At 42.0% G+C, this 13,132-nt stretch overlaps 1 protein-coding gene across 6 annotated transcripts in view; it reads right to left on the bottom strand.

Moving 5' to 3' along the window:
* The window catches only part of LOC128690453 (dynein axonemal heavy chain 10-like), a 208,076-nt gene that overhangs the window by 174,288 nt on the left and 20,656 nt on the right, over window positions 1-13,132 (bottom strand). For all 6 annotated transcript variants that reach the window (XR_011392579.1, XR_011392580.1, XM_070089747.1 and 3 more), the window contains 6 exons: window positions 12,632-12,728; window positions 11,528-11,712; window positions 10,703-10,816; window positions 9,048-9,152; window positions 8,576-8,666; window positions 625-728 (listed from right to left, as the gene is read on the bottom strand). Coding sequence is in view for 4 of the 6 variants with exons in the window: in XM_070089747.1 (XP_069945848.1) it covers window positions 625-728; window positions 8,576-8,666; window positions 9,048-9,152; window positions 10,703-10,816; window positions 11,528-11,712; window positions 12,632-12,728 (696 nt within the window). In the remaining 2 variants the exon portion in view is untranslated. The remainder of the gene's footprint in view (window positions 1-624; window positions 729-8,575; window positions 8,667-9,047; window positions 9,153-10,702; window positions 10,817-11,527; window positions 11,713-12,631; window positions 12,729-13,132) is intronic.

The following is a 13,132-nucleotide window of genomic DNA, read 5'->3' on the forward strand; positions in this document are numbered from 1 at the left end:
TACGTACTTTGCAAGCCAAATCATGTCTGAATATGCCACAGGATATTGGACCTCTATTATACATGCAATATTATTTTTTATTATTTAGCAGATGCATTATTATCATGCACTAATATAGGAAGCAAATTCCTGTTTGGTAAACACAAAGCAGACACACTATTGGACAATCACAGTACAAAAACAACAAAATATTGTATCAAATGATTCAACTATTTGTCCAAATGCAATTGAATCAAGCTGATATGATCACTTCATTGAACCCTGGTATTTTAATGCAAAACTCACAATCTTTACAATTAGGTAAACTTGACTGGTCATCAAGCATATTATTTGTGTGTAACAAATACCATCATGCCTGGTATTTACCAGACATGTCTTCACTTCCCATGCAAGGTGTGGGTTACAAGCACACAAAATGCTCGAAGATCAGTCAAGTTTACTCAATTGTAATAGTGGTGTTCCTGGCTTCATGTAGTTGCTGTGTTCAAGCCCATGACAACTGAAGTTATCTCAATCAGTTATCAACAATTGATTCTTCATTATAGTATGCTTATTTTATCATTCATTTGTATTGTACACAATAAACAATTAGGATACACAAGGAATAAAGGCCACATGACAGACCTTCATAATGTCACTAAGGTCACTGCACACTGCTCGGAGGCTGGTGATGGTTGGGAGAACTTTCTTAGGGTCGAAGTCCTGCCGCCCATCCCTCTGACGCTTAGCTGCAATAACTCCAGTGTTAATTGGGAAAAAATAATAAATAAATCCATATACTACCTATGGAATTCATTTACCCAATTAAAATGTTAGATGAACACATCTGAAGTACAAACATTACAGTATACACAGTAAAAAAAAGATATAAATTATCTAATGAAAGTTTTTACAAAGTTAAAACCTGATGCCTTTTATGTGAACCCAACATGTTTACAATTTATGTTTAATAGTGCTCTTTTCTGTCACGTCAGAGATCACAGCCATCCTACTGACTGGTCTTCTGCTAAAACTGTCTTCCCTACTTCCAACTTCAACAGTCATTGTCTGGTTGAATCCTCCCTAATATATAACTTTTCTTGTATGAATCTTAGTCCCAGCTTCGACTCTGTAGATGCCTTCCTCTCCCATTACAATGTAAAATGCTCCGAACTTCAGAACACTCGTGACCTAACCTGATCCCTCCTTTTTTTTCTTCTTCTCCCTCTTCCCCTTTCTTCTTTACATTTTCTCCTTTGGGTTGTCTTTCTTCTGCCCTGTGTATTTGTTCCTTCTTTATTTATTTATTTGTTTTCCCCCCCTCAGTGTTCTTGCTCTTACCCTCTGTGGGCACCCAGCTCCCTTGAAGTGCTCCTCTTTCTTAGTATATTTGACTGGCCCCTCCTACTCTTACTACCTCCCCACTACTACTTCCTTCCACCTCCACTACTACTACTACAACCACCTCCTGCCTATATATACCCATTCTGCTCTCCTTTTCATTAGTGTGACTTTGTAAATGGTCCAAGTCGGACCAAAACGTCGTCGTAAGCTCCTCTCTTCTATGTGTGGGTTATTTGTGTATCGTTCCAGTCACAGTATTGTGCCTTTTTTTCTTATTTATTTGCTCGGAAAGTGAGGGTGACCCAGAGTTGAGCCAGCTGGGAAAGGAAATCGAGTTGGGTTTGGAGGAGTTCAGTGAGTTTGGATGCTCACCTCTCTTAGCCCCATGTCTGCTGTCCTCCTCTGTGTTTGACAGATCTTCATACTCCCTCAGGTGTTTTTTCTCCATCATTGCTGTGTCCCGATCTACACAAACGCAATGTGTGTGTGTATGTGTGTATGCGTGCACATATGTGTGTGCGTGCATGTATGTATGTGTGTGTGTGTGTGTGTGTGTGTGTGTGTGTGTGTGTGTACTCACCTAATTGTACTCACCTAACTGTGGTTGCAGGGGTCGAGACTCAGCTCCTGGCCCCGCCTCTTCACTGAGTGCTACTAGGTCCTCTCTCTCCCTGCTCCATGAGCTTTATCATACCTCATCTTAAAGTTATGTATGGTTCTTGCCTCCACTACTTCACTTGCTAGGCTATTCCACTTCCTGACTACTCTATGACTGAAGAAATACTTCCTAACATCCCTTTGACTCATTTGGGTCTTCAACTTCCAATTGTGACCCCTTGTTTCTGTGTCCCCTCTTTGGACCACCCTGTCTCTGTCCACCTTGTCTATTCCATGCAGTATTTTGTATGTTGTTATCATGTCTCCCCTAACCCTCCTGTCCTCCAGTGTTGTCAGTCTGATTTCCCTTAACCTTTCTTCATAGGACATTCCCCTTAGCTCTGGAACTAACCTTATCGCAAACCTTTGCACTTTCCATAATTTCTTGACATGCTTGATCAAGTGTAGGTTCCAAACAGGTGCTGCATACTCCAGTATGGGCCTGATGTACATGGTGTACAGTGTCTTGAACGATTCCTTACTAAGGTATCGGAACACTGTTCTTAGGTTTGTCAGGCGCCCATGTACTGCAGCAGTCATCTGGTTTATGTGTGCTTCCGGAGATGTGCTTGGTGTTATACTCACCCCAAGATCTTTCTCCTTGAACGAGGTTTGCAGTCTTTGGCCACCTAGCCTATACTCTGTCTGTGGTCTTCTGTGCCCTTCCCCGATCTTCATGAGTTTGTATTTGGCAGGGTTAAACTTAAGAAGCCAGTTGCTGGACCAGGTGTCCAGTCTGTCCAGGTCTCTTTGAAGTCCTGCCTGACCCTCATCTGATTTAATTCTCCATTAACTTCACATCATTTGCAAACAGGGACACCTCTGAGTCTATCCCTTCCATCATGTCATTCACATATACCTAAAATAGCACTAATCCTAGGACTGACCCCTGTGGGACCCAGCTCGTCACAGGTGCCCATTGTGATATCGCATCGCATACCATGACTCGTTGTTGCCTCCCTGTCAAGGATTCTCTGATCCATTGCAGTACCCTTCCTGTTATACATGCCTGATCCTCTAGCTTTTGCACTAATCTCTTGTGAGGAAATGTGTCAAAGGCCTTGCAGTCCAAGAAGATGCAATCAACCCACCCCTCTCTCTTGTGTCTTCTGTTACTTTGTCATAAAACTCCAAAAGGTTTACGACACGGGATTTGCCTTCCATGGATCCGTGCTGGTTGTCGTTTATAATCTTGTTCCATTCCAGGTGCTCCACCACTCTCCTGATAATCTTCTCCATGACTTTGCATACTATACACGTCAGTGACACTAGTCTGTAATTTAGTGCCTCTTTTCTGTCTCCTTTTTTAAAAATGGGAACTACATTTGTGGTCTTCCATACCTTAGGTAGTTTCCCAGTTTCAAAGGATGTGTTGAAGATTGTGGTTAATGGCACACACAGTATATCTGCTACCTCCCTGAGGACCCACGCAGAGATGTTGTCCGGTCCCATTGCATTTGAGGTATCAAGGTCACTTAGCAGCTTCTTCACCTCCTCCTCAGTTGTGTGCATGTCATCCAGCACTTGTTGGTGTATTCCCTGTTGGTGTCCCCCCTCTGTCCTGTCTTCCCAGAGTCCTTCCTGTCTACACTGTGATTTTTTTTTTTTTTTATCAAGTCGGCCGTCTTCCAACGAGGCAGGGTGACCCAAAAAGAAGAAAATCCCCAAAAAGAAAATATTTTCATTATCATTCAACACTTTCACGTCACTCACACATAATCACTGTTTTTGCAGAGGTGCTCAGAACACAACAGTTTAGAAGCATATATATATAAAGATACACAACATATCCCTCCAAACTGCTAATATCCTGAAACCCCTCCTTTAGAGTACAGGAATTGTACTTCCCATTTCCAGGACTCAAATCCGGCTATATAAAAATAACCGGTTTCCCTGAATCCCTTCACTAAATATTACCCTGCTCACACTCCAACAGATCGTCAGGTCCCAAATACCATTCATCTCCATTCACTCCTATCGAACACGCTCATGCACACCTGCTGGAAGTCCAAGCCCCTCGCCCACAAAACCTCCCTTACCCCTTCCTTCCAACCTTTCCGAGGATGGCCCCTACCCCGCCTTCCTTCCCCTACAGATTTAAATGCTCTCCATGTCATTCTACTTTGATCGTGGCCCGGTAGCCTGGTGGCTAAAGCTCCCGCTTCACACACTGAGGGCCCGGGTTCGATTCCCGGCTGGTGGAAACATTCGACACGTTTCCTTACACCTGTTGTCCTGTTCACCTAGCAGCAAATAGGTACCTGGGTGTTAGTCGACTGGTGTGGGTCGCATCCAGGGGGACAAGATTAAGGACCCCAATGGAAATAAGTTAGACAGTCCTCGATGATGCACTGACTTTCTTGGGTTATCCTGGGTGGCTAACCCTCCGGGGTTAAAAATCCGAACGAAATCTTATCTTATCTTATCTTATCCATTCTCTCTAAATGACCAAACCACCTCAACAAACCCTCTTCAGCCCTCTGACAAATACTTTTATTAACTCCACACCTTCTCCTAATTTCCACACTCCGAATTTTCTGCATAATATTTACACCACACATTGCCCTTAGACAGGACATCTCCACTGCCTCCAACTGCCTCCTCACTGCTGCATTTACCACCCAAGCTTCACACCCATATAAGAGTGTTGGTACTACTATACTTTCATACATTCCCTTCTTTTCCTCAATAGATAACGTTTTTTGTCTCCACATATACCTCAATGCATCACTCACCTTTTTTCCCTCATCAATTCTATGATTCACCTCATCCTTCATAAATCCATCCGCTGACACGTCACTCCCAAGTATCTGAAAACATTAACTTCTTCCATACTCCTCTTCCCCAATTTGATATCCAATTTTTCTTTATCTAAATCATTTGATACTCTCATCACCTTACTCTTGTCTATGTTCACTTTCAACTTCCTACCTTTGCACACACTCCCAAACTCATCCACTAACCTTTGCAATTTTTCTTTAGAATCTCCCATAAGCACAGTATCATCAGCAAAAAGCAACTGTGTCAATTCCCATTTTGTATTTGATTCCCCATAATTTAATCCCACCCCTTTTCCGAACACCCTAGCATTTATTTATTTATTTTATTTATTTATTTATTTATTAATTTGAACATGATACAGTGAAGTACGAAGAAATACAGTTATTACAGTGCAACATGCCAAAGCCCTTTGGATGCAGAGCATTATGGGCAGCCTTAAAATTAACTTAAGATTAACTAAGCAATGATATATTCAGTGGTAAAAACATTATTGTAAACAGATAACAATTTAGCACAATTGAGTATTACAAAGACAGGTCATATGGTCATTTACTGTGTTGCTGAACATTCAGTAGAATGGAGTATTCTGTTAGGTAATGTAATTAAAAAATAAAGTTTGATTGGGTCACAGGTTAGACATTTATGAGATACAATAATGAGAAACATTTACGAGATACAATTTATGAGATACAATTATTCAGTATTTATTTAGTTGTGGGTGAGTAGGTGATTTTTGAGAAGAGACTTGAATTTATGAACAGAAAGTGTTTCTTTTATATTCACAGGTAATGAATTCCAGATTTTAGGGCCTTTTATGTTTACCTGGAGAGACCTGGAGAGAGTTCCGGGGGTCAACGCCCCCGCGGCCCGGTCTGTGACCAGGCCTCCTGGTGGATCAGAGCCTGATCAACCAGGCTGTTGCTGCTGGCTGCACGCAAACCAACGTACGAGCCACAGCCCGGCTGATCCGGAACTGACTTTAGGTGCTTGTCCAGTGCCAGCTTGAAGACTGCCAGGGGTCTGTTGGTAATCCCCCTTATGTGTGCTGGGAGGCAGTTGAACAGTCTCGGGCCCCTGACACTTATTGTATGGTCCCTTAAGGTGCTAGTGACACCCCTGCTTTTCATTGGGGGGATGGAGCATCGTCTGCCAAGTCTTTTGCTTTCGTAGTGAGTGATTTTCGTGTGCAAGTTCGGTACTAGTCCCTCTAGGATTTTCCAGGTGTATATAATCATGTATCTCTCCCTCCTGCGTTCCAGGGAATACAGGTTTAGGAACCTCAAGCACTCCCAATAATTGAGGTGTTTTATCTCCGTTATGTGCGCCGTGAAAGTTCTCTGTACATTTTCTAGGTCGGCAATTTCACCTGCCTTGAAAGGTGCTGTTAGTGTGCAGCAATATTCCAGCCTAGATAGAACAAGTGACCTGAAGAGTGTCATCATGGGCTTGGCCTCCCTAGTTTTGAAGGTTCTCATTATCCATCCTGTCATTTTTCTAGCAGATGCGATTGATACAATGTTATGGTCCTTGAAGGTGAGATCCTCCGACATGATCACTCCGACATGTGCATTGAGTTTTTGCATAGCGTAAGATGGACTCGAGGAACATCAAAGAGTGATCTGTGCCTTGTGTTATGGTCATGTGTTCTGTTGAGGTTGGTAAGGAGACGTTTGAGGGGAGGGTTTATATCAGAGTTAAGTGTTCTATGAATGTAGTAGGTGCAGTAATAAGTATGGATGTTTTGTATGGTGAGTAGGTTTAGAGTTTTGAATATTTGTGGAGTGTGCTGCCTGTAGTGGGAATTTATCATTATTCTGACTGCAGCCTTTTGTTGGGTAATTAATAATCTGAGATGGTTTATTGTTGTTGAGCCCCATGCACAAATTCCATAAGTGAGATAGGGGTAAATAAGCAAGTGATATAGGGCCAGGAGGGCTGACTGGAGATTACCTGGAGTTTACCTGGAGAGAGTTCCGGGGGTCAACGCCCCCGCGGCCCGGTCTGTGACCAGGCCTCCTGGTGGATCAGAGCCTGATCAACCAGGCTGTTGCTGCTGGCTGCACACAAACCAACATACGAGCCACAGCCCGGCTGATCAGGAACTGACTTTAGGTGCTTGTCCAGTGACTGTGGAACATAGTACCGTATCTTCGATAGTATGCCTACGGTCTTGGAAATTTTTTTGGAAATTTGTTGTATATGTGTTTAAATTTGAGTCCATTATCAAGATGGATTCCTAAGAATTTTCCCTCCGTGAGTTTTGTGATAAATATATTAAACAACCATGGTGACGTTACACATCCCTTTCTAAGACCTACTTTTACCGGGAAGTAGGCTCCCTCTCTTCTACACACCCTAACCTGAGCCTCACTATCCTCATAAAAATTCTTTACAGCATTTAGTAACTTACCACCTATTCCATATACTTGCAACATCTGCCACATTGCTCCCCTATCCACTCTACCATATGCCTTTTCTAAATCCATAAATGCAATGAAAACTTCCCTACCTTTATCTAAATACTGTTCACATATATGCTTCAAGGCAAACACTTGATCTACACACCCCCTACCCACTCTGAAACAACCTTGCTCATCTGCAATTCTACATTCTGCCTTACCTCTAATTCTTTCAATTATAACCCTACCATACAATTTTCATGGTATACTCAGTAAACTTATTCCTCTATAATTTTTACAATCTCTTTTGTCCCCCTTCCCTTTATATAAAGGGACTATACATGCTCTCTGCCAATCCCTAGGTACCTTCCCCTCTTTCATACATTAAACAAAAATACCAACCACTCCAACACTATCTCCCCTGCTTTTAACATTTCTGTCATAATCCCATCAGTTCCAGCTGCTTTACCCCCTTTCATTCTACATAATGCCTCACGCTCCTCCCCCACACTCACATCCTGTTCTTCTTCACTCCTAAAAGATGGTATACCTCCCTGGCCAGTGCATGAAATTACCGCTTCCCTTTCTTCATCGACATCTAAAAATTCCTCAAAATATTCTCCCCATCTACCAAAACCTCCATCTCCCCCATCTACTAACTCCCCTACTCTGTTTTTAACTGACAAATCCATTCGTTCTCTAGGCTTTCTTAACTTGTTTAACTCACTCCAAAAGTTTTTCTTATTTTCATTAAAATTTCTTGACAATGCCTCTCCCACTCTATCATCTGCTCTCCTTTTGCACTCTCTCACCACTCTCTTTACCTTTCTTTTACTCTTCATATACTCTACTCTTCTTATAGCACTTCTGCTTTGTAAAAACCTCTCATAAGCTAACTTTTTCTCTTTTATCACACCCTTCACTTCATCATTCTACCAATCACTCCTCTTTCCTCCTGCACCCACCCTCCTATAACCACAAACCTCTGCCCCACATTCTAATACTGCATTTTTAAAACTATTCCAACCCTCTTCAAGCCCCCCACTACTCATACTTGCACCAGCCCACCTTTCTGCCAATAGTTGCTTATATCTCACTGTGAATACTTCCTTAAATCTCATGTTGAGCTCTTCGCATACCTCTTGATCGTTTCTGTGTGTGTGTGTGTACTCACCTAGTTGTACTCACCTAGTTGAGGTTGCGGGGGTCGAGTCCAGGCTCCTGGCCCCGCCTCTTCACTGATCGCTACTTGGTCACTCTCCCTGAACCGTGAGCTTTATCATACCTCTGCTTTAAGCTATGTATGGATCCTGTGTGTGTGTGTGTGTGTGTGTGTGTGTGTGTGTGTGTGTGTGTGTGTGTGTGTGTGTGTGTGTGTGTGTGTGTTTGCGCACGTGCATCAATGTTTTAATTACCTGATGTAGACACCTGGTGTTCGCAACTCTCCACTGCAGCCTCCCACTCACCCACCACCTTCAGTGCCTCCTCTACACGTCCACTCGAGTCCTGTTCACCAGTACAACATGTAATAGAGCAGCAAAGAAAATATAGCATTAGTAAATTCATTTTCCTTGTATATACTTCATTCCTACTCTAAGTTACTTAGCTAATAAAATGTTTCAAAACATATTATGTGCCTCTGTAATTTTTTTCAGGTACCACACAGGATGGGTATGGAGTGATTACCACCCACAGAATGATATAAGGTGGCTATTACCCACAAACTCAGTACTGGGTGACAGCCATTCAAAAGATGGGTATGGGGCAACTACCACCCACAGGTATGGGTATGGGGTGACTATCACCTACAAGATGGGTATGGAGTGTCAACCATCATGTGATGTCAGCTCAAAAGAAATGAGGAGAATGAGAGAGCTGGATTCTAACCATGAAGGGCTGTTGCTCTCTCATGCTGGAAGGAAGGAGGTTGACTGGTCGCAGCTCGTGGGTCACCAGCTCCACCAAACTCTCTACTGCTGACTCCAAGATCATCTGAAACATGTAGAATGAATTTGGTTTGAGCTCTTGCTTCAGTGGTGTAGAAATATTGAACATAGTCATCAAAATATGTATAGAATATGAGGTAAACTCTTGACATATCAGACCTCGATATAAAAGACTTTTGAAATAGCAATAGCAAACAAATTGCAATTTTAACTCACTCATATTCAATGTTTATTGGAATACGTATATATTTGTCTCCATGGGGAAGTGGAACAGAATTCTTCCTCTGTAAGCCATGCGTGTCATAAGAGGTAACTAAAATCCTGGGAGCAAGGGGCTAGTAACCCCTTCTGTAAACATTACTGAAGTTAAAAAGATAAACTTTTGTTTTTCTTTTTGGGCCACTCTGCCTCAGTGGGATACGACCAGTTTGCTGAAAGAAGAAGTATGTACTGTATGTATTTGTAGTTTAAGTGTACAGAATAACATTTGGTACAGTATACAGCCTATTAGTCCATTATTTAAAAGCTTTAAAGAATTAAAAAATGGCACAATGCTGTGACTGGAACAATACACAAATAATGTGCATGTAAGTTTGAGTCTCCTGTGTGTGAGTTATCTGCACATAGAAGCTTTACTTGTACATATTTTTTTTATAAACTACATAAAATTAAAGCCTGGGAAAGCCCAAGAGAGCCTGGGAAAACTGTGAGGTAATGAGATTCTCCTATACTGTGATCCCCTAAGTTACAATATTAATCCATTCCAGAAGACATATTGTACCTCAAAACTATCCTACTCAAACACCAAACTCCATAGTTTTATGGTAATTTATTGTAAGATGCCAGAACACACCCAACCTTCTCTTGAATACTTTTGTTGTTTAAACACTCTGGGGTTTTCTAAGTTGTAAACATGCATAGGCTTCAGTTTGAAATCTGCAGAGGCACTGGAACCCAACAGTACAGTAAGCCTATCTTTCATAAGTTTATCCCCAAGCAAAGTAGCAGAATAAAGTGGGAGGGTGGGCAGGCAGGTTGGTAGAGAATTGTAGACCTAATATTTAAACTCTCATTGTCACTGTCTCTTACCATCCGCATCTGATACACGCATGTTGCATATGCAGTACCCATCTGTTTGCCTTTTTTCCTCCCTTCCACTTTTCTTTACTCCCACCCTCTCCCATTCACCTCCAACACACACTCCACCATCACTCCATTTCAGACCTTGACATCACCTTGTCTTGTCTCTGGGCTGAGGCTTATCCATGCCTGCCAACCATCATACACATTGTATCTAAAAATTTTCATCACAACTCAAAACTAAATTCCTTTAAGAGGGTAAATATTAACTCCAAATTATTGTAAATCAAATCCACCATAACTAAAGGAACCACTATAATGCCAATGTGAAGGGGTTTACCTTGGCTCTGGGAGATGAAAAGAAGAAAGTTTACTTAGGAAACAATGGGGGAATATTGATTTACCTGGAGAACCGTGGAAGATGAAGTTGCTCTCCTGAACTCTAGAAAATCATGGACAAAGTAAGAGGCTCATCTAGGAGACTAAGGAGTGAATTAGAGAACCCAAGAAACTCACCTGGACCTTGCCGCTCATACCGTGACGTCGTCCAAGACGCCACAACAGCAGTAGTAGGTCCAACAACCCTGGGGCATGACCAGCCAGTGATGCCAGTTTGCTCTCACTCACTACCTGTGGTACAACATGTGACTGGCTGGACATCATGACATACATGTGACTGGGGTGTAGATATTTGTAACCAGAAGTGTGCAGTGTGCATTATATTGAGAGTATTCCAAAAGTGCCTTTGTTGTAATTATATATTTTGAACTTACAGTATGTTAGGTAAACTGACACATGTGCAACATATAGGATATTATTGAAAGCTATGTTCTGCACACCTGAGAGCTTCATTAAGCCTTAGTTAACAAAACTAAACATATCGAGGACATTAATATAGTAGTGGACAGGAGAAATTCCAGGGCAAGGCTTGAGTGTAAAACTAACAGCACTGAAATTTAATACCACTATAGAAAAAATACGAGATTACAATAATTTGTAATTTAGTAATTGTCATCTGGAATGATTTGGCAGCTTAAACATTTCAAGTGTTATCAAGAATTGTCTCAAGGCCCCACAACATGGCCATCACCCAATAAATGTAATTTACAAATCACTATAATCATTTATTCTCTGTACACCTTTACTGTGCAAGTGAGGTGCAAGGGCCCACCCTGGCACCTCACTTAGGTGTTACTTCCCTTACACCTTCTGCCCCTTGTTACTTAGCAATAAATATGTTTGTATTTAAGAGTTAGCTAACAGCTGTGACTGCAATCCTTGGGGTGGCAAAACTGTGCATGTCAGACACAGCTGAAGTGCAAAAATTGAGTCCAGCCTCACCTTGATAAACTTGTGGAGGTAGGAGAGTGACCTGTAGCGGTCACTGAGGTCACAGTGGAGGTCACCCAGCTCCACCACAGCCTCCTGCAGCCGTTTCTCTCCCTCCTCTTTGCCTTCCTCAATCTTCTCCTCCTCCTCCTCCTCCTCTTCTTCTGCCTCCTCCCTCTCTCCTACACTCAGCACCACTGAAACCAACAACATTTAATCAAAATTTACAGTTTAACATATTCATGATAATTACTATAAATCCATATACAGGAGGGTTCCATTTGTATGGCTCTTAGACTCCCAACCCTGTACGGTAAGTGAAAATTGCCGACAGGTGGAAAAGAGCAGTTTTTTCATTATTGAATATGTTTAAAATGCCTTATAGCATGTTTACACTATCATAATACACTAACTTAATACACCTAGGCATATAAAATCTGATACAGTAAAATAAATACACAGTACATACAATACTTACCTAAAAATACGGTGCCGGTAGCCCTTCCTTTACACAACTGTCGTACAAAAATGGTGGAAAAGCGGTAAAACAATGGCACAAATGAGAGTCACTGAAAGTGTGAAACACTGAAAAGAAAGTGGTGTATGTGCAGGGTCCTCCTCTAGGGCATAAAAATATCGGACCTTTCTCCACTATCTTTTTTACTGTCCATATTCTTTCTTTTGTAATTAACCAATTATAAATCACTTGGTATTTTTATTTGTAATGGTGGTGGCTTTAATATAAGTAGTGTTGCAGAAGGTGGTGCTTCTGAAGGTGGGCAGATGTGGTGGTAGGTACTGGTGGTGCTGATGTAGATAAGGTGGTGCAGGGGGTGGTAGTGCAGGTAGTTCGGTGGTGCTGATGTTGGTTAAGGTGGTGTAGGAGTGTGTGGTTGTGCAGGTAGTGGTGTTGGCAGTGAAGATGATGGTGGTGAAGGAGATGATCGTGAAGGTGGTGGTGATGATGGCAGTGGTGGTGAAGGTGACAGTGAAGGTGATAGTGGTGAAGGTTATGGTGAAAATGATGATGGTGAAGATGATGACGGCAGTGAAGATGATGGTGGTGAAAGCAATGGTGGTGAAGGTGTTGGTGGTGCAGGTGTTGGTCATACTTACATGGGTGGTTGTGCAAGTGAGCCAAGGTGGAGGAGAGCTTCATGAAGTTCATGTTCCAGGTGTTCTGCAGTTCCTCCAGAGTCACTTCATAGTTCACCTGCAGCCAGTAACACTTCTCTTATCTCATGAGCCAATAATCATCAGTTAATTCACAAGGGATGGGTTACATTCCCAGAGGACCCTTCAAATTAGAAACTAACAGAAATACAAAATTAAGTTTTCATAACAAATACTGTTTTAGATTTGGGTTGATAACCTGGGCTTTTTCATAAATCTGCTTATCAGATAACTTATTAGTATAACTAAAAACAAACACACAAACACACACACACACATACACAAACACATACACAGGGAGGCAAAAACGAGTCAAAGTATGTGACAAAGTGTCAGAGTGGGCGCCTGTGACGAGCGAGGTTCCACAGGGGTCAGTCCTAGGACCAGTGGTGTTTTTGGTATATGGGAATGACATGATGGAAGGGATAGACTCAGAAGTGTCTC

The sequence above is a fragment of the Cherax quadricarinatus genome, chromosome 29 (assembly GCF_038502225.1).
Source record: "Cherax quadricarinatus isolate ZL_2023a chromosome 29, ASM3850222v1, whole genome shotgun sequence".
In the NCBI taxonomy this organism is placed as follows: domain Eukaryota; kingdom Metazoa; phylum Arthropoda; class Malacostraca; order Decapoda; family Parastacidae; genus Cherax; species Cherax quadricarinatus.